Source organism: Scyliorhinus canicula, chromosome 3 (genome assembly GCF_902713615.1).
Source record: "Scyliorhinus canicula chromosome 3, sScyCan1.1, whole genome shotgun sequence".
Lineage (NCBI taxonomy): Eukaryota > Metazoa > Chordata > Chondrichthyes > Carcharhiniformes > Scyliorhinidae > Scyliorhinus > Scyliorhinus canicula.
The window spans coordinates 216,002,949-216,028,126 of NC_052148.1; the positions used below are offsets into that span (position 1 = coordinate 216,002,949).

At 50.2% G+C, this 25,178-nt stretch overlaps 1 protein-coding gene across 2 annotated transcripts in view; it reads left to right on the plus strand.

Moving 5' to 3' along the window:
* The window catches only part of egf (epidermal growth factor), a 170,760-nt gene that overhangs the window by 84,109 nt on the left and 61,473 nt on the right, over nucleotides 1-25,178 (plus strand). For both annotated transcript variants that reach the window (XM_038792155.1, XM_038792156.1), the window contains exons 12-17: nucleotides 1,228-1,376; nucleotides 5,477-5,581; nucleotides 7,072-7,295; nucleotides 7,403-7,570; nucleotides 16,099-16,245; nucleotides 23,965-24,135. In XM_038792155.1, coding sequence (XP_038648083.1) covers nucleotides 1,228-1,376; nucleotides 5,477-5,581; nucleotides 7,072-7,295; nucleotides 7,403-7,570; nucleotides 16,099-16,245; nucleotides 23,965-24,135 — 964 coding nt within the window. The remainder of the gene's footprint in view (nucleotides 1-1,227; nucleotides 1,377-5,476; nucleotides 5,582-7,071; nucleotides 7,296-7,402; nucleotides 7,571-16,098; nucleotides 16,246-23,964; nucleotides 24,136-25,178) is intronic.

Here is a 25,178-nt window from a genome sequence, read left to right on the forward strand (position 1 = left end):
CAAGAGACCCAGCATCAGGAGGGGCATGGCCACTGAAAGCCACCTCTGTCATGCTCTTGCCTCCAACACCCACCCATCCCACTTCACCCTCTTCTGCAATCCCCTCACCACGTCTCCCATTCTGCCCTCAATTACCTATGGCCTGGGGTTCCTCATTTACCCTGGGCCTCTGTTAGGGCAGCTGCCCCTTCCCCTCGTAGTGCTGAGAAACAATGATGAGCTGCTGCCACTGATTGGCCAGCAGAGGTTCTCAATCCTGGGGAAGACCTGACAGTGGCCACTTAAATATCTGATGGACACTTAATTCAATTGGGCCTCCCACTCGCATGGAACTGATGGATATTCCCCACCCAACTGGTGGGTGAGACCTCCATCTGGCTCATTAAATCCCACCCACGATGGGCGGCACGGTGGTGCAGTGTTTAGCACTGCTGTCTCACGCTGCTGAGGACCTGGGTTCGATCCCTGCCCAGGTTACTGTCTGTGTTGAGTTTGCACATTCTCCCCGTGTCTGCATGGACCTCACCCCCACAACCCAAAGATGTTCAGGGTAGGTGAATTGGCCACGCAAATATTACCTCTTAATTGGAAAAAAATCCCATCCACGGGAATGCCTCAATCTCACAGAAACATTGGCTTAGACGTTAATTCCTCCCCTCCACTGCCCTGATAAGAAGGGAGTCGAAAATGTAGGGAGTTTAGAATCAGATATGGTGTAAGTGTCCACAATTATTGCATGAGTGCCTGCCACTTTTTTTTACATTGGTGGACATTGGGATACATTCAAGGGTCCCATAAGGGAGTTATTGACATATTTACATGCCATGGGATATGGAAACACACCAATGAAAAGGAGGAATGAGCTGCTGGCTGCACAAGGTAAATTCTCATTGTGAATCAGGAGGAGCAGTGGGCTTCCCAGGGACCTTAATGCCCAATCCAACCCCCTTGATTGCCCATCTAACTGGTAGACGTATCCTTAGAGTGTCTCAGGCTCGTGCTATGTGTGTTCAAAGGTGCTTTGTTCTCCAGCCACTACATGCAGCTTGAAACAAATAGCTTTTTAAGCTATTCATGATGGTGAATGGCTTACTATTAATGATGGGTTGGTCATGCGTTTGCAAGATGTGTGTTTTCACCCAGGCACTAAGCTCTTTAATATTTAAAGAACTGATCTAGTTGATGTTTAACTAGATTTTTAATGAATTATTTGTGTGTTTTTTGTAGATTTATTTTGCTCATACAGGCCTGAAGTGGATCGAAAGAGCTAATCTGGATGGTTCTGAGCGCGAGGAGGTGATTAGCAATGATATGGATTTGCCTGAAGGACTAGCTGTGGACTGGATTAACCGGAAATTATACTGGACTGACAGAGGGTATGTCCGGAATTAGAGAGTTAATTCTTGATGTTTAGCTTAATTTTATGTCGGACGTAAGCGCTTGTTTAGCTGAAGATCTGCTCATCATCCATTAGCAAATAGCTATAAGCATCAGCAAATAGGATTTTGAAACATTCAGATAGTTTAGGGGTAAATTGAGTTTAGATTGAGTTCAATCTAAAGACAAGAGGGGACTGCACTCCAACTCTCACTGGCTGACAGGAGAACAGTATTCATTTTCCGTACATTTGGGGAAATCTGAATTTCATCATATTCCTGATGATTTACACGCAGTTTTCTCGAATGAAAGAATGTCCGGGACTTTCTACCCCTTTGTTAGCAGGACACGTGCGAGGGGTGTGATTGACTTTCAACAGGACAGGAAGATCCCAGCAATGGGCGGTGCTCCGAAATCTCAGCCAATTGTTGCTCACTTGCAATGGAAGCGTTCAACATGATTCTACACTTCATTATTCTGCTGGTGTCATACCTTCATGTGTGGCCACTGCGCAGAAGTGACTGATGGCTATAGGCCTCAGTCACCTTTCTGGCAATGTCTTAGTGATTCAATTCAACCAGTTCCGGTTGTAATATTAGCTAAGGTGGCTAAATGCTCCAATTAGGATTATGGTGTTTGAATTAAACTCTTAAAATGATGAACACCCTAATAAATGGGAAATTTAAGTTGTTTATGATTAAAAAAACACCAATAAACCAATAAACTCCTCTAAGTTCTTTGTGTCAGCTTATATATATGCATCATCTCATTGGGCCATTTCGGGCCTGTTTCAGTGTGTACACCTGCTGGTCAAGGCTGCTGTTTCCTTTTTGGGTCAAATCAATGGGCAGGCGGAGGGTGTGAACAATGGGAAAATCCGCTGACAGCAGCAAGACCGGAATATCCCACCACTGGCCAATGGCGGGCCGCCTCCAAAACACGCCGTTGAGGGAGGGGAATTCAGAAAATCCAGCCCAAACTCTAGTTATTTGCCAAACTGCAAAGCAAGCAAAGTCTATTTCCTCAGAAAGAAGAGCCTATATAAACAGTGCCGAACAGCAAACAATCTATGGGTTTGAATGAAATGGAATCATAAGGGAAGATAGCAAATGGAACTCCTGCCTTAAACAACAGCTGCCTCCAGATGAAAGCAGCCTGATGTTTCCAGCAAAATGCAGTGAGTGGAGGATAGTGACATGCACGCTATATGGATGGAGATGGGTGGAGTGGCTGCTTGTGATTTCCTGGGGAAAGTATGTCAATAAAATCCATCCCAGTCACTAAGAATACAGTCTTCAGGTGTGATTAACGGGTGAATTAACCAACCATCTCCGCTCTGGCCAGGAATAGCAAAGTCAACATTTGCAGAAAATATTATATGAAAGAAAACTAATTTTGGTGTTGAGCAAATTTAATTCATCAGCCAATAATATTTGGACCACATTATCAATGTTAGACTGTGTACTGGAGGTTAACAAGAAATAGTAAACTGCACTATACAATAGGTCCAAACTATTTATGTCCAATCCAATTCTCATCCCGCACCTAGTGATGCACAGAGGCAAGCTTGTATCTGTTTCCATAGCGAGTTATTCCTGGAACAGGTCGCTAGTCTGTCACCACAGCCTTTATTTTTATCTTAAGGGGTGCGACTCCACATCAAGCATGGTTGACCAGGAGTTTCTCCCCTCTCTCACCACCGGCCATTGATGTGTTTGAAGGATTTGTAGGTTGACATTCAGCCTGTGTGGTTGTGTTTTGAACGTATCTTCCTTGGCCATCACATCCTGGGGCGGCATTCTCCCCTACCCGGCGTGACGGAGGGTCCTGGAGTAGGGGAGTGGCGCCAACCACTCAGGGGTCGCGCCTCCCCAAAGGTGGGGAATTCTCCCCACCTTTGGGGGCCAGCCCCACGCCGGAGCGGTTGCCACCAGAAGACCGGCGCAAAACACCGGCGCCCCCGGCAGCGGTGCTGGCCGAAAGGCTTTCGCCGGTCCGCGCATGCGCCGGCAGTGACGTCAGTGGCAGTTGGCCGCTGACGTCACTGCCGGCGCATGCGCGATGTGGGGTTCTCTTCCGCTTCCGCCATGGCGGAGGCCGCGGCGGACGCGGAAGAAACTAGTGCAGCCAGGGCACTGGCCCGGACTCTGAGGGGGGGCCCCGATCGCGGGCCAGGCCACCGTGGGGGCACCCCCCGGGGTTCGATCGCCCCCCGCCCCCCCCCAGGATCCCGGGGCCCGCTCGCGCCGCTGATCCTGCCGTTCCAGAGGTGGTTCAAACCTCGGCGCGGGAGAGGCCTCCCAGCGGTGGGACTTCGGCCCATCCGGGCCGGAGAATCGCCGCAGGGGCCTCTCCGATCGGAGTGGTGAGATTCCTGCCCCAGCCACTTCCCGGGTGGCGGAGAATCTCTGCCACGGCGGGGGCGGGATTTTAGGCGCCCCCAGGCGATTCTCCGACCCTGCTGGGGGTCGGAGAATTTTGCCCCTGAAGTGGGACTTGAATCCGGACCTTCTGGCTCACAGGCAAGGATGGTACCCACTGCCCGACAAGACGTCCAGCTCATTATGTGAGGCATGTGATATACAATGAGGGTGATTCTCTGGCCACGCTGTGACTGGCACCAATCCCGCTATTTTAGGAGAATAATGGGTGAGTCCCTAAAATGGGGTTTGTGCACAGTTGGCACTTCCAAGGGGTGAGGCCTGAAAGGGCCAGGCCTGAAAGAGGTCAGGGTATGAAAGGAGGGGGGGTGGGGATAGGAAACCCCAAAGCAGGGTGTTGTTCACCTGGGTGGGGATTAAGGGGCACTGGCACCTGTGATTGAAGGGGGCCTGATGGTGGCGAGATGGGAGATCTGAAGGGAGACCCATTGGGATGGCTTTGATACCTGATGCCAGTGATCATTGAGGAGCGGTGGGGAAAACAGGGAGTTTATTCCATCGAGCATGTCACGTTACCTGGTCTGGATGCTGGTCCCCACCCCGGTCTACGCACCCACCCTCTGGTCACTGAAATGTCCCCAGGGCTGAGGCCCAGCCGAAAGAGAAAATGCTGAAAAATCTCAGCAGGTCTGGCAGCACCTGTAGGGAGAGAAAAGAGCTAACGTTTCGAGTCCAATGATGCTTTGTCAATGCTCAGGCCCAGCCCTTGTGTATTTGGATGTCGGCCGCTGCATCCGTGTTGTTGCCTCCCGTAGTGTTCAGGTACAGTGTCTAGGCATCATGGTCAGATTGGGATGCTTAGCAAACCTCCACATGCAACATGGCACACCTACCATGGGATTCCACTTGGGAGCTATGAAGTGCTCACTTAATGACGATTAGTATACCCATTTAGCAATTGCCCCTCCCCCCCCCCCCCACTAATGACGGGCCACCCTAATCGAGACTGCTGCTCCATCCCCCCACCCCTACCCCCGGTGGGAGTTGGGCCTCCCCCGAGCACCGGGGCAGCAACGCCAATGCTCCCGGGCTCATTGTCTGGGAGCGAATGTGGCGACTAACCTCCTCGGATCCTCGCAGCAGCCCTTCCCCCAGCTTCATATTTTTAAAAAGGTGTAGTAATTGGCGTCCGCATGATCACTTACTGGGGAGGTGGTTAGACCACGGGAGGCCGTTGGATAGGGGGTCCTGTCAGTTCTATGGAGATCAGCCTTAAATGGTGATTATTGTTTTTCTCCACACTACGGCGCGTTACTGATTCCGCGAATGATGGCAGGCCGATTAGATCGCAAACCGATCGCCACCCGGCCCGGTTCTCATTTTTGGCCTGTCCTGTGACCTAATGGCCTTGTTGCGCTCTTGTTTAAGCGTAACGGGGCCAATAAATCATGCCTAAGTACGGGAAAATGATGTCAGAACAGCCAGTACAATACGCATCACTTTTCTCACCCAAAATGACACAATCATTTTTTGGGAGAATTTCCCCCAATATCCGCTCCCTTTTACCATAACCTCTTGTTTATTTGTTGGCAAAGTCATCCTTCAGTATGAGGAACACGCCCTACAATGAGAAAGTGTCAAAGTTAGAACTATATAACTGAAATCAAATGTTGAACCACTACAATATAGTGAACTATTGTCTCCATTTTTTTTTACAGGTTATCACACATTGAGAAGAGTGAACTCAATGGCATGCGCAGAGAAGTAATCGTCACTGAAGGTGTCAGCAAGCCAAGAGGAATTGTTGTTCATCCATTGGCAAAGTAAGAATGTGAAAATATAAAGTGCTAAAGCAGCTACTGCATTGCTGACATGATAGCATTGCATAAAGTTAGAATGCATCAAATGTCTTTATAAAATGGTGAAACTCTAAATCATCTGATTGAAACTTGCCGAATTTAGAGGACTAAAAGTCCTGAAAAGAATGTTATTCACAGCACCTTCTGAAGAACTTTTGCCCATGCTCTATTATTCCCATTGTAAAACAGCCAGTCCAATGTTAGTCAATAAGTTTTACCCACAGCAATAGACAATGGAAAGTTGATCCCCTACTCAATGATAAGCTCCCAATCTCAGACTTTTGTCTGTAGGGATATGCTGAACAGTTACTACACTGGAGAAGAATCCTTGTAGCAGTTTTTCTGCGATTGAACACCCATCTTTCTGTTTTCAATAGCATCAGAGGAGGCCTGAGGACAGGTCTGCAATGGGACATTAAGACATTTTTTCATCCAATAATGTGTTAACAATGTGTAATGTTGAAATACTGCACCAAGACATTTGATGCAATTGTCAGTGAAATTTCAACCCATTGAGTTTAAAGTCAAAATGAGGTGACAACATGAAACAAGAGGCAAAAGCAAGGAGTGACATAAAAATGACTGAACCAACCAACTGGTCAACATAAACAGATAAAGCTTCTTGTTCGCTCAGCCTGAGCACAGATCAATGAATCTCACATATATCCAGATTAATCCTTCTCTGAAAATTGACAAAGTGAGAGCCATAGTTTAATAATCTCCAGAAAGATTCCATAATAATCAATAAAAATCTCAGGCACTGGGCTAGATTTGTTGTCTAGTCACAGTTTTTCTCATAGCTGAGTTGCTGATCTTAACCAGGTTGTGGGATGGTGATGCCGATTATGTTATAGAGGAGGTCAAATTGAAAACGAGGAGACTCATGGGCAGGTCATTATCATGCTTCAACACAAGATTAGTTTATTCTATTTTCTTTGAACAAGCTGCCTAATAGTACGAAGAAAAATAATAAGCTCAATATTATACAGATTTATAACCTGAATCTTTTCTTTCTTTACGTGAGTTCAAATGTGTCACAATTTTTTGGTGTGCAAATTACTCACTAATTCCAATTTACATTGTTAAAATGCCGCAGTACTCTGAACAAAGAACTGCATTCCTGCCATCTGAATGTGGTTAACCAGTCTATTTGTTGTTACAACTGCAGAAAAAACATCTATAAAAATATTTAAAAGATCCACATTACTAAGATCATAAGTCCTAATCTTTTCCCTAAATTTTTGTCACCATGGTAATGGGGAAACACCACGAACACAAGGGAGTTCCAGGTACATAGAGTTTGCAAGTTGTTATTATGTCCGATAAGCTCTTCTGTGGCTATTTTATCATTGGAATACATCTACTTGAATGATGGACGGGCATATTTAAAATGTGACAACTTAATACAATTATTCTTTTAAACTGTTTGTTGTCTACTATGTCATTTAATAAAGGAGACTGTTCTGGACAGACTGGGGAGATAAACCTAGAATAGAAAGTTCTTCCCTTGAAGGTGTTGGCCGTTTGGTTGTTATCAGCACTAATCTTGTGTGGCCCAGTGGAATAACCATAGACTACCTAAGAGATAAACTGTACTGGTGTGATGCCAAGAAATCTGTCATTGAGATGTCTGATCTTGATGGATCCAACCGTCGGATACTTGCACAGAATGAAGTAGGTGAGGTTCTTTCTTTCACCAAACAAATTGTGTAGTATTTTCTCATCTACAAAAGAAAGCAAACAGTTCTATGAAGCAATTCTGTGCATTTTCTCCCCTCTCTGTAGGACGTCCATTCGCTGTAGCGGTATTTGAAGATCATGTTTGGTTTACAGACTGGAGCAAACCTTCTCTTATGAGGGTGGATAAGTGGACAGGTCACAATAGAGTACGACTTCGAGGCAGTATGCTTAGACCTTCATCTATAGCAGTAGTTCATCCAATAGCCAAACCAGGTAACTTCATTCAGCATTAATAGTGAGGAATTTTTGAAATTCAAATTAATCCTGCTGGCATAGGCAACTTTAACCTAACCCACCTGACAGGAAACTGATGAGATTAGGTGCAACCTTGGTTTTGCACCCTGCCCAATTTTACTCTGAGTAATATTGAATGAGGTGCAAAACCGGCAGACTGCATGATCCTGTGGCTTCCTGTCCTTTGATTTAGGTGTCAGATTTTTCCTATGTGGAAACCTCAACACAGAACATGGCTATTTGGCCCACTGTCCTTCTTTCTTGGTAAAAACAGTGTGGCTACTTTTCCAAAGTCATTTGTTGTTTGGAATTTCCTTACAAACAAACGCTGTTGGGTTGGTTTTCCGTGGGGAAGGTGGGAAGTTGGAAAACTTCCTGACTGTTGATCTACCTCCTTAAAAAAATTCCCTGACCCTGTATGTTTGTACGAGGGAGGCGGGTGCAAGATGCAGTCAGGTCCATCACCTCCAGAGACAGACCTGAGATGGCAAAGGAGACAAGCAGATAGCCAGGATGGGAGGCTAGACAATCCACCTTCATTTACTGGGACATCACTTCAGTTATGATGATGAATGTGAGGTCCTCAAACTCTTACCCCAAGCACACTCCTTCACACATCCCCATGCCTTCTATGGTCCCTCTTATCATCCACGACCCCTGCATGCCCCCTCATATACCTATTGTCCCACATAAACCCCATTCCCTATCATGCCCCTCATATTCTCCATGCCCACACATGAACCCCATGCCACCTCATATCCCCCATTCCTCTTCCATGTTCCTCATGTAACCTACATAATTATTCACTGGATAAAAGCAAATTACTGCGGATGCTAGAATCTGAAACAAAAGAGAAAATGCTGGAAAATCTCAGCAGGTCTGGCAGCATCTGTAGGGAGAGAAAAGAGCTTTGACAAAGAGCCATCAGACTCGAAACGTTAGCTCTTTTCTCTCCCTACAGATGCTTCCAGACCTGCTGAGATTTTCCAGCATTTTCTCTTTTTCTCCATAATTATTCATCCAGTATCCACTATGGGCAGACCACAAGTTTATGTTAAAATGGCAATTATAAACAAATTAACGTCTGAAATTCTAATCACTTTCAAACACACCATACGAAAAAGCTTCCTTTAAATATTGCTATTCCAACAAAATTAAATCCTTTGGAGCGATCAATTATTGTAAGCCAAACAAGCATCTGTTTCACTGACAACATGGCCAACCCTGTAATAATGTCTTAAAACTATTAATAAAAATATCCCTCAAGCCCTGTTACTGAGATAAGTGAACCTTGACTATTTGAGACTCAGCTGAGCATTCATAATGGCCACAGAAGAATCCTGGAATCGGGTCCCATCCACCAGTTCAAAGCGCTCCTGTGTTGTCCTGACTCAGCGGAAATCTAGGTTGTTATGTATGAAAGTTCCTTCATTCTTTTGTTCTACATTAAGTTGTTTACTCTCATCCTATTTTCCTGCTCTTTTAATGTACTCTTTATACACAGAAAATGAACATTATACTTAGGAAAATATTTTAATAATAGTTTGATAATTTCTGCTGGCTGGTGGTACATAAAACTGATGGTATGATGTTTCTGGATCATGACTGTGATTTTCCTGCTGATTTTTCTCTTAACTATTTGTCAAGTTCTCTTGTCAAACCAAAGAGAAATGCAGTTCAGGTAAACAGCAATTGTATAGTTGTTTTTTATTTTGCTAAAATTACAGATACATTGTAAAAACCGCATTAAACTCAAATTCATTATGGACCTTGAACTAAACCATTCTTTGCAACTCACTGTCAATAATATTTTGTGAGGGGCAGCACGGTGGCCTAGTGGTTAGCACAGCTGCCTCACGGCGTTGAGGTCCCAGGTTCGATCCCGGCTCTGGGTCACTGTCCGTGTGGAGTTTGAACATTCTCCCCGTGTCTGCGTGGGTTTCGCCCCCACAACCCAAAAATGTGCAGAGTAGGTGCATTGGTCACACTAAATTGCCCCTTAATTGGAAAAAAAATAATTGGGTACTCTAAAATAATAAAAAAATAATATTTTGTGAGATACATTACTATCAATAGCATTTACAGGCAGCAATATGATTATCAATCTGAAGCGAATGAAGCTAACATAAACCCAAACAGTGACAGTAACAAAGACAGAAAGATGTCAGATATATATGCCAGTATTTACCATAGATGAATGAATGGCACACTCTGTCCATTACCCTTGCAAATAGATGTTCTTTAGGCTTTTGCATTATAAGTTCCTGTCAGCGAGCTATTCAAACAGCACAACTCTCTCCACAAGGCACCTGGGGCCAGTATGGATAAGGCCGTGACTGACCTTAAACCATCAGATTGAATAACCGTGAATGAACAACATAAAGCCTGAACGAGGAAATGCCTGCCGGAATATTGAATCCAATATCAAATCATGTACAGATTGCAAGATAACAAGAGACAGTGAAGGATTCGCTTAACAGAGTGAGATAAAATGAACATAAATAAATAAAATAAAACTGTATCAATATTTAGAAACCGAAGGAATGAGACTCACACTTCTAAAAATTAATCTTCCTGCCAGAGAGATCATTTGGCCGTAATTAAGAATTACCTTACAGCTAAAATGTTTTTTTTTTAATTATCTCACCTCGAGCTAACTGGCAGAAGCAATGAACATGCTTATCTTTCTCCGGTGAGTTTAGTCCATATCTACAATGTTAGTGAGGAACTTTACATTGTTCATTATGTTAAATAGAAATCCAGACTGTGAGTGGCATTTTTCGTGCAGCTTCTGGAGGAATAGCGGGCGAAATTCTCCGCACCCGCGGAAAGTCGGCAAACGGTCGTAAAAATCGGGACCGTTTTACGACGGTCGCGAAGGCTTCATTTCCCGACCGATTCACTTCCTGGAAATGGGCTAGCAGCGCGGCCGCGTCAATTACGTGCGTGATGACGACGGAACGCGACGACGACACAAACCCGCCCATGTGACGCCGCCCGACGCCGTAAAAAGGCGCGGGCGACCACAGAATCTGTCGGGCAGGATGTCGGAGCCTAGGCGAGCTGCACCTCGCTTTATTGATGCAGACGTCGAGGCGCTGCTCGATGCCGTGGAGCAGAGGAGGTGCATCATCCGCCCGCGGAGAGGGCATCGCCAACCTGCCAGCATGGTACGCCAGGCCTGGCGTGACGTGGCTGCTGCCGTCAGTGCTGTGGGGCAGACCCCTCGCTCAGCAGAGCAGTGCCGAAAGATGCTACATGACCTCACCAGGTCTGCCAGGGTAAGTGCCATGAGGGTGCCCCCTAGTCACAACCATCCCTCCCCCTTAACTGCCCGGGGGGGGGGGGGGGGGGAGAGGGATTGGGGCAGAGTTATTTGAGGGTGTTTCACAAAGTTGTCACAGACCCAGCGCTCTGGCCCCGAGGAGAGATGCAATCATCTGATGACAACTTGCCCCCCCCCCCCAAACTGTGCCAGTATCAGAACGGACTTCTGATACCTACCGTTTTGTAATGATCTACCTATGTTCCCTCCCCCAACAGGCCAAGGCCGGTCATAACCACCGTGAGCGGCACAAGACTGGAGGGGGTTCGCCCAACATGCACCCCCTCAGCACCTTTGAACAGAGGGCACTGGACCTTGTTGGGGGGTCTGCCACCCGCGATATCGCGCAATGCGAGGTTGGCGGAACTGCAGCAAGTGAGACAACCCTCCCTGACAAACACCCTCCCCCCCCCCATCCTCTGTCCCTTCACACACCCTGCCCACTGGGACACCTCCCCATCCTCTGTCCCTTCACACACCCTGCCCACTGGGACCGTCCAGCGGCCTGCCGAGCAAATCGAAATAACCCGTCTCATTCTCTTCCCTAGGACGTGATGCCGAACGACCAGGGCCGTCTGGCTGCAGACGGAGACAGGAATCTGCCGCCACCTCACCCGGGGCCTCACAACAGAGGGTGCCCGATCAGCGGGCAGCCCTATCTGCCCCAACCCAATCTGCGGACCAGGACGCACAGAGGGTTCGAGGTCCACCACCACCACCAGAAATGGCCAGGGACAACCCTCCTGTCGCTGAGCGGCCCCACACCCTGGACGAGGACCTAACCATTGAGAGCGTCGGGCTTGCGGCACTGCTTTCTCCCACCACTTCCATCATCCCAGAGATACACACCCCGGCGGGCCTATTTAGTGATGAGTCTCCTGGGGCACAGTCTGGTTGGCACATCACAGATGAGCAGGTACAGCAGGTGGAGGTCGGAGCAACAGAGGGCCCGGACTCGCGGAGGCCAGACCAGGCCCAGGATGCAGCTGGCTCCCAGACGTTTTCGGAGTTCCTGGAGTTTCTCAACCCACCCGCACAGCCGATGCCTCAGGAAACCCAGGGAAACAATGACGGGATGAGGGCTTCCTTCCAGACTCTGCAGACGCTGTTAGAGGAGTCGATCCGCGTCCAAGAGCAGGGAGTGGTGCCGCTCATGGCAGAGACCCAGTCCGACACCGCACGGGTGGCATCCGCGGTGGAGGCAATGGGTCAGGTTATGCAAGACGTTGGGATTAATGTGCACGCGTCATCCTCGGCCCTGGACAGGGTTGCCCTCTCACAGGCAGCAATGTGCCAGAGCCAAACCGACATTGCCGGCGCCCTGCGGGCCATGGCCGAGTCTCACCAGGTCATTGGCCAGTCGCAGCAGTCAGTCGCCGAGAGCATCAACCGCCTGACACATGTGCTGGATGGCGTCGTGCACAATCAGGTTGAGATCGCACAGTCCCTGGCGGGAATGTCTAACTCCCTGGACTCCGTCTCTGCAAACCTTCGGATCCTGGTGGATACCGTTGCAGGCCTCCAGGACTGGCAGCGCCAGGTGTCGGTGGTGCGACGGGGAACCTCCCCGCTCGCACCTCTGTCCCAAAGTGAGGCCCGGGGGCCACCGGGCTCCCCGAGGGAGGAGGAGGTTTCGGGGCCCGTCCCATTAACTCCATCACGGGACGTCCCGGAATTCTCGGCCTCCCCCCGTCCCATCCCTGGTGCATCGGGTGGGCAGCAGGCAGAGCAGGGTGGCACAATGTCACCCGAGACGCCCGCAGAGCAGCCTGGCCCATCAAGGCCGGGTCGCCCCAGGAAACGCTTGGCCAAGGAGAAACGAGTTGAGGGGGGCGATTCGCAGCAATCCTCCTCCACTCCTGCTGTATCATCTGGGGATTCACTTAGACGTAGTGGTAGGGCCCGTAAGGCAACTAAGATAGACACTGAGTAAGTTGGCACGGGTGAAGGGCACAGTTTAGTTGTAGAGGCTAGGGCACCTGTAAATAATTGTTAATATTAAACACACTGTTCCACCTTACTTGTAATACCGTGTGATTGTTCCACAGCCACAGGAATCGTGATGGTGACCGAGTGTCGCTGGGGGTGACGGGTGGTGAAACCTCGGTGCCGGGTGTGCAGTCCCTGCCCCTCCCCCCCTCCCACAGCTAGCCCACGCGGGCACGTGATGGAGTGTCAGTGACGAACTCAGCGGCCACCAAGGTGGATGGTTCAGCTATTGCCATGGGTCAGACTCTCTCTAACGATTCTGAGCTCACAGCTCTTCGCAGAGCGGGCTGTCATCATTCCACATGGCACTGATCACACCCGCTGACACAGCCATCAATGTTGTGCCATTCCGTCTGGACCCAGTGATAAGCGTCATGTCGAAGTGGAGCAGTGTACACTGAGGGGGGGGGGGGGGGTTTGGTGGTGGCAGTTGTGTGGTGACCCTCTGCATGACTAGCGATGCAGGTGGTGGTTTGGTGTTCATCGGGGACGTCACATGCGATGCGTGAACCGTGCTGCCACCATGGCGTCGCGTGCCCGCCGTCCTTGCCGGGTCCGTCGTGCCGCCTCCTGGACATCACCAGCACCTGGGTCGTGTCTGCGTGCTGCGCCCGCCACTCCGCCAGCGTCCTCCTCCTCCTCCTCCTCCTCCTCCTCCTCCTCCTCCTCTGTGCTGGCACCACTGCCACTAGCTTCTCCCTCCGCCTCCTGCAACAGGTCATCTCCCCTCTGCATCGCGATGTTGTGCAGCGCACAGCAGACCACTACAATGCGAGCGACCCTGTCGGCCTGGTACTGCAGGGCCCCTCCGGAGCGGTCCAGGCACCTGAATCTCATCTTCAGGAGGCCAAGGCAGCGCTCCACCACACCCCTGGTTGCTGCATGGGCCTCGTTGTATCGTGTTTCCGCATTGGTCTGAGGCCTCCGTATCGGCGTCATCAGCCAAGACCTCAGCGGATAACCCCTGTCACCTAGCAACCAGCCCCTCAGCCGGGGGGGACGTCCCTCAAACATCGCAGGGATGAACGACTGCGCTAGTATGTAGGAGTCATGCACACTCCCTGGGAACCTTGCACAGACGTTCATGAACCTCATGTGGGGGTCGCATACCACCTGGACATTAATGGAGTATGTCCCCCTCCTGTTTGTGAACACGTCCCTGTCCACAGCAGGCGGGCGCATGGGGACGTGAACACAGTCGATTGACCCCTGAACCCTCGGTATCCCGGCCACACTGGCAAATCCACGGGCTCGTGAGTCTTGACTTGCTCGGTCCTCGGGAAAGGTGATGTAGCGATCGGCGATGGCATAGAGGGCGTCGGTCACATCCCGGATGCACCTGTGCACCGATGACTGGGAGATCCCAGAGACGTCCCCGCTCGGAGACTGGAAGGAGCCGGTAGCATAGAAGTTCAGAGCGACCGTCACCTTGATGGCTACCGGGATCGCGTGTCCTCCCCCCGTTCCACGTGGGGCGAGGTGCGACAGGAGTTCGCAGATATGTATCACCGTCTGCCTACTCAGCCGGAGTCTTCTCCTGCAGGTGATGTCCGGCATTGTTAGGAAAGAGACCCGGACACGGTACACCCTCGGCTTTGGTCGTCGCCTCTGACGCCGTGGCTGCACCCTCACTCTCTCCTCTTCCTCTTCCTCCTCCTCCTCCTCCTCCCCCCCCCCCCATGCTGCTCGACGACTGGCAACTCCTCGGCCCTTCCCTCTGCTGCTGCAGCTGGCCCTGCAGCCACTGCGGGTTGTGGGTGTGGATGCTGCTGCATCTCCAAATCCAGTAGAGCTGCCCCAACCACTGCGCAGAACATAGCCGTTCTGTTCCCATGCATCGTGCTAACCTACAGAAGGGTGGTGGGGGGCAGAGAAACGGGACATGTTAGACGGACGTTAGTCGACACCTCGGCAGCCGCCAGCCATGGGATACCAGTGTGTCCCGGTGGCCTGGTCGCGCTGCTGACACGCGGTCAGCCTAACCCCTGGTCACTTCCTGCATCCAACGGCCACTAAACTATGTCCTCCTCACGGGTGCGTCAGTGGCCTGTGGCCGGAAGCCACAGGGGAACCAGCGGCCGTGTCCTCGTCACCTGCACACCATGGCATGGTGGCAGACATTTTGTTGCGGGGTTGGACGGCTCACTCTCTACCTAACCCCCCCCCTCCGTCGCCCCCCACTGCTCCCTCCGTCTCCCCCACTGCCCCCTCCGTCTCCCCCACTGCCCCCTCCGTCTCCCCCACTGCCCCCTCCGTCTCCCCCACTGCCCCCTCCGTCTCCCCCACTGCCCCCTCCGTCTCCCCCACTGCCCCCTCCGTCTCCCCCACTGCCCCCTCCGTCTCCCCCACTGCCCCCTCCGTCTCCCCCACTGCCCCCTCCGTCTCCCCCACTGCCCCCTCCGTCTCCCCCACTGCCCCCTCCGTCTCCCCCACTGCCCCCTCCGTCTCCCCCACTGCCCCCTCCGTCTCCCCCACTGCCCCCTCCGTCCCCCCCACCGCCCCCGTTCTGGACCCCCTCCCGTTCCCAGGGATGCCTTCCCCGTTGTGGCCAGACTCGAGCGGTGCGCTGAGCGGTGCGCTGAGCGGTGCGCAGAGTGGTGCCCTGACCTCCTCCAAGCAGTCGTCAGCCAGGCCGACTGGTTGACGAATTTAAAAAGCAGGTGTGTTTCACGACGTCCAAACAGGGCGCCATGACGTCGGGACTTCGGCCCATCCGGGCCGGTGAATAGCGGGGGGGCTCTCAGTGGCGATTCTGGTCGTGTCAGGGGCGGGAAGGAGGCGTTTGTCGGGAAACGCGACTCCGACAATTTGCGGGGTTCGGAGAATAGCGGGAGGGCGTCGGAACAGCGTCGCCGTAAAAATTTCCGACGCCCGCTATTCTCCGACCCGTCGTGAGTCCGGAGAATCTCGCCCAGCATATCTCAGTCAGCAATTTCCAGATTTTTGTATTTAACTGCATTTCGCCACTCATCTGAAATTTCAGTCTGATTCAGGTGTAAATATTTCCACAGCAATTCTACTGCTTTTCTTCAGAATTTGAAACAATAACAGGGCGAGTCATAGATTAATGGAAAGGTGGCTTATTTGAAACATTTTCAAGGTACCCAGATTTTAACTCTAAACATGAGACTATCAAAAAATGCTTTAATTTGAGTTATGAACTTGGTAAAGATTTCTTGTGCTGACATTCCAGGTGCTGATTCTTGCTTGTATAAGAATGGTGGATGTGATCAAATGTGCGAGAATAGATTTGGAGTTCCATATTGCTTGTGCCATGAGGGTTTCCAAAAGAGAACAGATGGAAAATCATGTCAGCCTATGAACGTCTCACCAACTGCAGGTAAGAAAAGTTTCAATCATTGCTTTACTATCTACTAATAATTCAGCTTTGTATCAATATTAGTGTCACACATAGGCTTACATTGACACAGCAATGTTGTTACTGTGAAAATCTCCTGGTTGCCACATTCCGGTGCCTGTTCGGGTACACTGAGGGAGAATTCAGAATGTCCAATTCACCTAATAGCACGTCTTTGTGGACTTGTGGGAGGAAACCCACGCAGACACGGGGAGAACGTGCAGACTCCACACAGACAATGACCTGAGCCGGGAATCGAACCTGGGTGCCTGGCGCTGTGAAGCAACAGTGCTACCCACTGTGCTATAGTCCCACCCATATTTGACACATTAATGATTTCTCACCTCCAGCTAACTGGCAGAAGAATACACATATAGAAGCATTTACCCTATCATCATAGTAAAAAAAGCGACAAACAGTATTCAAAATATTATTTCAAAATCTAGCCTCCAGATCTATCCATAAAATATATATCTTGAAATGGAATATATCGCCAACCAATGCTAATGGATTTTAAAATGGATTTTTTCCCAAGGTTTCCTCTATAAATTTCCATTTGTTTCATTCTAAAGAGACATCAAAACATGTAGAGCGGAATTCTCCGCTCCCGGGAAAAATCGAGAGGGCCGTCGTGAACTCGGCCAAGTTTCACAATGGCCTTGGAGGCTCCTCGCCCCCTATTCTCCCCTCCCGGCGGGGCTAGGAGCGGCACTCTGTAAATCCCGGCCGCGGGGGCATCGCGCCGAGAATGACGCGGCCGGCGTGCCTAATGACGTCAGCCGCGCATGCGCAGATTGGCCGGCTCCAACCCGCGCATGCACGGCTGACGTCATGACGCTGATGGCACAAACCCACGCATGCGCGGTGGCCGTCTTTCCCCTCCGCCGCCCCGCAAGACGTGGCGGCTTGATCCCGCGGGGCGGCGGAGGGGAAATAGTGTGTCCGATTTGGACGCCGGCCCGACGATCGGTGGGCACCGATCGCGGGCCTGTGCCCTCCCGAGCACAGTCGTGGTGCTCTTTCCTTTCTAGGCCACCTACAAGCCCCAAACGGGCTTCTCACTCCCGTTTCACGACGGCAGTGACCAGGTGTGTTTGCCGCCGTCGTGAAACGGCCACGAACGGCAGACCGTTCGGCCCATCCGGGTCGGAGAATCGGCATTCGCCGTGAATCTCGATTCTGCCGCGCGCGCGGGGGGGGGGGGGGGGGGGGGGGGGGGGGGGGTGAGAATCGCGGGGGGGGCGCGAGGGGGCGTGAATTTTGTTGGGAGGCCCTCCCGCGATTCTCCCACGCCACGTGGGGAGCGGAGAATCGCGCCCGAGAAGTTGATCAGATCCACTTACAAGAGGAATGGTGACACAATATGCTGGAGCTGTGCTTCAGGGTCGTACATCACAGGATGGTGAATTATGATGACACCACTAGCACCCTTTAGGGAAGGAAATATGCCATTCTTACCTGGTCAGGCCTACATGTGACTCCAGACCCACAGAATGTGTTTCGCTCTTAAATGCCCTCTGAAATGGCTGAGCAAGCCACTCAGTTGCATCCAACCGCTACGAAGTCTACAAAAAGAAATTAAACCAGATGGACCACCTGGCATTCACCCAGGTTCCGGAAACAACAACGATAAGCCCAGCCCTATTGCCCTTCAAAAGTCCTCCTTACTAACATCTGGGGGCTTTTGCAAAATTGTGAAAGCTGTCTCACAGACTAGCCAAGCAACAACCTGACATAGTCAAACAGGTGGAATCATACCTTACATATAATATCCTGGACACCACCATTACAATTCCTGGGGGTGTCCTGTACTGTCACAACAAGAACAGGTCAAGAAAAGGTCAGAGGCGAGGAATCCTACAGCGAAAAGCTCACCTCCTGACTCCCCAAAGCCTGTCCACAATCTCCAAGACACAAGTCAGGAGTGTAATGGAATATCCTCCACTTGTCTGGATGAGTGCAGCTCCAACAACACTCAAGAAGCTTAACACCATCCAGTACAACGCAGCCCACTTGTTTGGCATCTCTTTCACAAACATTTACTCCATCCATCACCACTCTCAACAGCAGCCGGGTGTACTATCTACAAGATGCACTGCAGGAACTCACCAAGCACCTTCCAAACCTACAATCACCAGCATCTAGACAGGGAAAAGCAGCACCACCTGGAAGTTCGCCTCCAAACCATCCTGATGTGGAAATATACCGCCGGTCCTTCACTGTCGCTGGGTCAAAATCCTGGAATTCCCTTCCTAACAGCACTGAGGGTGTACACCACATGGACTCCAGGGCCGGGGTTCTCCCCAACCCGGCGGGGCGGGGGGTCCCGGAGTGATGGAGTGGCATGAACCACTCCGGCATCGGGCCGCCCCAAAGGTGTGGAAGTCTCCGCACCTTTAGGGGCCAAGGCCTAACATTGAGGGACTAGGCCCGCGCGGGAGTGGTTGGCGCTCTGCCGGCTTGCGTGGAAGGCCTTTGGCGCCATGCCAGCCGGGGCCGAAGGGACTTCGCCAGCCGGCGGAAGTCCGCGCATGCGCCGGAGCGTCAACGGCTGCTGACGTCATCCCCGCGCATGCGCAAGAGAGGGGGTCACTTCCGCCTCCGCCATGGTAAGACTATGGCGAAGGTGGAAGGAAAAGAGTGAGCCTACGGCACAGGCCCGCTCGCCGATCGGTGGGCCCCGATCATGAGCCAGGCCACCGTGGGGGCCCCCCCGGGGCCAGATCGTACCGCACCCCCTCCCCCCAGGACCCTGGAGCCTGCCCACGCTGCCTGCTCCCGCCGGTAAGGTAGGTGGTTTGATCCACGCCGGCGGGAGAGGGTTGACAGCGGCGGGACTTCGGCCCATCGCGGGCCGGAGAATCGCCGGTGGGGGCAAGCCAACCGGCGCGGAGCAATTCCCGCCCCCGCTGAATCTCCGGTGCTGGAGAATTCGGGATACGGCGGGGGCGGGATTGATGCCGGCCCCCGGCGATTCTCCGACCCGGCGGGGGTTTGGAGAATCCTGCCCCAGCTGTTCAAGAAGCTCACCACCACCTTCTCAAGGGCAAATAGGGATGGGTAATGAATGGGGGCCTACCCAGTGAAGCCCACCTCTCTTGAATGAATTTTAAAAAAAGATTTCTCATGTCAGATTTCCTGTATGATAATTGCGAGCTCTCAAACAACCATTATACAATACAGTTCAGAAATTAGGAGTTGTGAAACAGTTAGCCCAGTATATCATAGCATGGAAAGAAAATCCAACAAATATATCAAATTGCACAGACAACTCTCAATGGGCGGGATTCTCGCAGCCCAGGCCGGGCCGGAGAATCTCCGGGACGGGCGCAAATCGCGCAATGCGGCCCCGATGCCGGTCCACGGATTCTCCGGAGAGTGGAGAATCACGCCATTGGCGACGCCGCGGTCGGCACGGCGCCGGTTGGGGGATGGGCCGAGTGGCCGTACGAAAAAACCCGAGTCCCGCCGGCGCCGTTCTAACCTGGTCTTACCCGGCGGGACCTCGGCATGAATGGATCCGGGGGCGGCCTGGTGGGGGGGTGGGGAGGGGGCTCCGACCCTTGGTGGGGGGGCCTCCGTTGTGGCCTGGCCTCTCGGGCTGGGGGCCTCTATTGTTCCACGCCGGCCCCTGTGGCCCTACACCATGTTGCGTCAGGGCCGGCGTGGAGAAGGGAGCCACCGCGCATGCACAGCAATTGCGCCGGTCCCACTACGCATGTGCAGACCCGCGGAGCCCATCTGACACAGGGAATGGCAGCTGGAGTGGCGTGAGTCGCTCCGGTGCCATGCTGGCCCCCTGTAGGGGCAAGAATTGCGGCTCCTGAGGCCATGTTGACGCCGCCGAGAAATGCGACGGCGTTTACACGGCGTCAACATTTCGCCTCAGGATCAGAGAATCCTGCTCAACATTTATCGGCCGAAATGATAGTTGAGGGTCATTTTCCTCAGTTATTAAGAACGTGACAAAGGTGTACTTTGACACAGCTGTATCAAGAGGAGTTTAAAAGACCCCTTCCTTTCCTTTCTACAACACAATACATGACTGAAAAATCTATGAATGCCTCCATTCAATGATTTTGCAAAGTGTTCTTGCAATGCCCTATAAATGCCACTAGATGTCTTTTGTGTTAATGCAACCAACTTTCGGATGCAGATAACTTTGAAAATAGCAGCAAACTAATTTTCAATTCTGAGTGATCTGAAACTATGAATTATTTACGAGAATACACTCGGCACACACTAATTAGCTATTACACCAAGCATGATGTATAGCCTATCCAAAAGCCAGATTTAAAAAATATATAAAATAGTGCAGTCATCTGAAGCAAGAACAATAAAATGCAGGAAATACTCAGCAGGTCAGGCAGTATCTGCGGAGAGAGAACAACCGTTAACACCACCACCAGACACAACATCCCCTTCCCTTTCAGTCTGAAAATTTTACCTCGAGCTTCTAATTGCTTATCGTTTTATTACTCCACTCCACAGCCTCCTAAAATATTCTATTGACGTTCAATGTAGGCTGAAGGAACTCTTTCGTATAGGCATGTTACGGCTTTCCAAACTCAACATTGAGTTTAACAATTTCAGATCATAATCACTGTCTCCAGGTTTTTCTTTCTGTGCTTACTCTGGTGGCTTGTTGTGTTGTAGATGGCAATTGTTGATTCTGCTTTTTCTATTTACATCTCCTCCAGAGCCATCTTTTGCTTCTTTACGTATTCCATTACTACCTTCTTTTTTGCCTTGCATCATCCCTTTTGTCATTTAATCTCTCTTGTACTGCACCTTCTGGTTTACCCCCCTCCCCCCGACAGAATATTTTGCACCCTCTCCTTTATGTCCTTTCCATTAGCACCAGGAAGGCAACACATCATGCAGGACATACTATGACGATTACAGAAATGATTTTCTGTCCCCCTGACTATGGAATCTCCTGTAACAATTGTATTTCTACTCTTTACTGATCCCTCCTTTATGGTCCCTTTCCCATTGGTGCCATGACCTGCACTGTACTCCCTCAGAATCACAGAATAATACAGTGCAGAAGAGGTCCTTCGGCCCATTGAGTCTGTACTGACGCGTGAAAAACATCTGACCTGCCTACCTAATCCCATTTGACAGCACTTGACCCAGAGCCTTGAATATTATGACTAGCCAGGTGCACATCCAGGTACTTGTTAAAAGATGTGAGGCAACCTGCCACTCCTATCCTCCCAGGCAGGGTATTCAAGATCCTCATCACCCCCTGGGTAAAAAGATTTTTCTCAAATTCTCCCTAAACCTCCTGCCCCTCACCTTGAACATATGTCCCCTCGTAACTGACCTTTCAACCAAGGGGAACAGCTGCTCCCTTTTCATCCTTCCATGCCCCTCATAATCTTGTACACCTCGATCAGGTCGTCGCCCCTTACCCTTGCTCCAGCGAAAACAACCCAAGCCTATACATCTCCTTATAATATAAATGTTCCATCCCAAGCAACATCCATCAAGATATCATCATCCTCAGAAGTCCCCAAAGCTGAATTCTGTTTTGAGATTGGCGCACACTCTGAAAATTCTTACAGCTCCAACCGCTTCCTACTTTTTTGGCCATCCATCTACTCCTGAACTCTCATTGCTTATGGATTTCCCACCTCCTGGAACATAGGATTCAGGAAACTCCCTTGTGCATTTTGTCCAGTTATCCCCCAAGCTAGAAATCCTGAGCATAAACTCAAGTAGCTTCTGACACAAGTGGTCCCCAAGATACATTAAGTGTTCTGTAGTTCCCACAAGAATCGCAAGCAAAAGGTATCAGCTGTTCATCCATGGTCTATGGAAAAATCGCTATTGCCTCTTCTAAAATATAACTAGCACCTTGTTTAAACTATTCATTTTAATTAATGCATCTAGACCTCCTCTGTCTTAATACTCATTTTCATTCACTTATTATAATTCTTACCCTATTTAAATCTGATGAATTCAGCTGTAAGTTTAGTACAGCACCTCACATAGTTCCCCAGTCCTGGTTTAAAAACACTGCCCATTTTAGAGAGAAAAACAAAATTAAATTAAAACTCAACAACCAATCACCTACTATCCTATAATATTACCCCTTGCTTTTTTATTAAACACCCGTAGTAGGTTTGCTTTTCTCAGGCTCTGAATTATCTGCTGCCCGTTGTTGCCTCCAAACAGGTCCGCTCTTGCCCTGTTCTCATTGATGCAGCGCTGCTGCCTAGGATGTGCTACTCCATTGAATGCCAGGGGCCAGTTTAGCTCAGTTGACTGGACAGCTGATTCGTGATGCAAAACAAGGCCAGCAGCAGAATTCAATTCCCATACCAGCTGAGGTTAATCATGAAGGCCCCACCTTCTCAACCTTGTCCTTCACCTCAGGTGTGGCAATCCTCAGGTTAAACCACCACCAGTCAGCTCTCCCCCTCAAAGGATAAAGCAGCCTATGGTCATCTGAAATTATAGTGACTTTACCTTATTTGTCTTATTTGTGATCGGGGCGGGATTCTCCCCTACCCTGCGGGGCGGGGGGTCCCGGCGGGACGGAGTGGCGTGAACCACTCCAGCGTCAGGCCACCCCAAAGGTGTGGAATCCTTTGCACCTTTAGGGGCTAGGCCCGCCCCGGAGTGGTTTGCGCCCCGGCCGCCGGCGGGAAAGGGGGTTGGCGCCACGCCAACCGGCACTGAAGGGCCTCTGCCGACCGGCGCGAGTTGGCGCATGCGCAGTAGCACCAGCGTGTGCTGGCATCATCCCCGCACATGCGCAGAGGGATACGCTGCCGCACCAGGAATGGCGGACTGGTACAGCCTCCGGTGCAGAAGGATAGAGTGCCCCCATGGCACAGGCCCGCCCACGGATCGGTGGGCCCTGATCGCGGGCCAGGCCACCTTGGGGAATCTGCCAGGGCCAGATCCCCCCCCCCCAAGAATGCTAGAGGCCGCCCGCACCACCAGTCCCTGACGGTAAGGGACCTACTCCAATTTACCCGGGCGGGGCTGGCAAAGAACGGGCGGGACTTTGGCCCATCGCAGGCCTGAGAACCCAGGGAGCCCCGGGGCCCATTGAGTCGCGCCGGTTCCTGCCATTCTCCAAGGCGGGTGGCGCGACTCACGCCGGGCCGATTTTTGGGGGGCGGGAGAATTTGGAGGATGGCGTGGGCGGGATTCACGCCAACCCCCAACGATTTTCCGACCCAGTTGGGGGTCAGAGAATCACACCCATGGAGTTTGCTTTAAGCTGATAAAGCTCACTATCTCTATAAAATCTTTCAGCACCATAATCCCTCCAGCTCCGGTTTCTTGTACATCCGCCACTTCATTCCATCTACAATGAGAGGCTAGCCCATCAGTTGCTTAGTACCTGAGCTCCAGGAATCCTTCCTTAATCCTCTCTACCTTTCTCTCTTTCTTTAGGGCAAGCCTTAAAACTTACTTTTTGATTGAGCTTTTGGTCTTTTTCTTCTTCGATTTGATATCAAATTATGTCTGATAATGTCCTTGTGAAATGCCCTGTGACATTTTACCTTATAAAAATGCTATATGAATCCAAGTTGCTGCTACATCGGAAGCTAACATTTTCACTGAAATAAATATAGGCTGGGATTTGAAATGGGCAGCAAAGAGAAAATCAGGATTGTGCTTGCAGATTGGATAATGATGTCAAGCAAAGCAATATTCTGACTTTTGTTTCGTTAACAGGGTCCAGAGTTACATCTTCCCACAAGGTGAATTTTCCAGCGGCCACAACATTACGAAAGAAGAATATGTCACCCTCTGAACCCAGCTCTTCCACTGCCAATTTCAAAGAGGATAAGATTATTCCTGAACTCCAGCCAAGATCCACACTTGTGGCAGAGATAATGATATCAGGTAACTGCTGCTGCAGGAAACACATTTCGAGATCAGCCAATACATAATGGAAGACGTGATTATCGATATTTGAGGAGGTTTGAGATAGCAGAGGAAAAGTAACAATTTCAGTTTCCATATTTATTGCCAAAAGCCTTGATTTGTTGGACACCACTATCGAACTGGTGAAGAACATCACTGATCTAAAATGCTCAACAAAATGTGCTAGAATAAAATATTTTTTTGCTAGGATGGGAGATGATTCCCTTTTTTTTAACCAGACATGTAATTTAATTTGTTACTTGAATTATAAAGCAACGTATTTAAAACTGGACTATATTCCAAAGTAAAAATTTTAAATGAATCCCATGAGTGTATCAGAAAATTATGGTAAACTTTAGTATTTACAAATGATTAATAATGGAATATGAAGATTTCAAAAATAAGAGTAGACAAAAGAAAGACCATTCAGGCCATCTAACCAATCCTTCCATAGAAGGCTAAAGTTTACCCTCCCCAGCCTCAAAATCAGAGTGTCTGGCCTGGTTTTCGAAAATTCGAGAAACCTTGTCCGAGATGGTGGCGTTCTGTATTTGACTGTGGATTCAATGCAAACATACCACCATACAAATTTAGAACTCGGCCCATTCATTCATTAAAATCATGGCTGATCTGATTGTAACCTCCCACCATACTCCCGATAACCTTTCACTTCCTCACTTTCACTTTTTTCACTTTCAAGAATCAATCTAGTTGTCTTCAAAATTTTCAGACTCGACTTCCGACTTTTGAGGAAGGGAATTCCAAAGGCTCACTACCCTCTGAGAGAAAACTTTTCTCTTTATCCACGTCTTAAATGGGTGACTCCTTGTTTTTAAACAGTGACCCCTAGTTCTAGATTCTCCCTCAAGAGGAAACATTCGCTTAAATCTTTAAAAAAAAAAAAATTTAGAGGACCCAATTTTGTTTTTTTCCAATTAAGGGGCAATTTAGCGAGGCCAATCCACCTAACCTGCACATCTTTTGGGTTGTGGGGGTAAAACCCATGCAGGCACGGGGAGAAT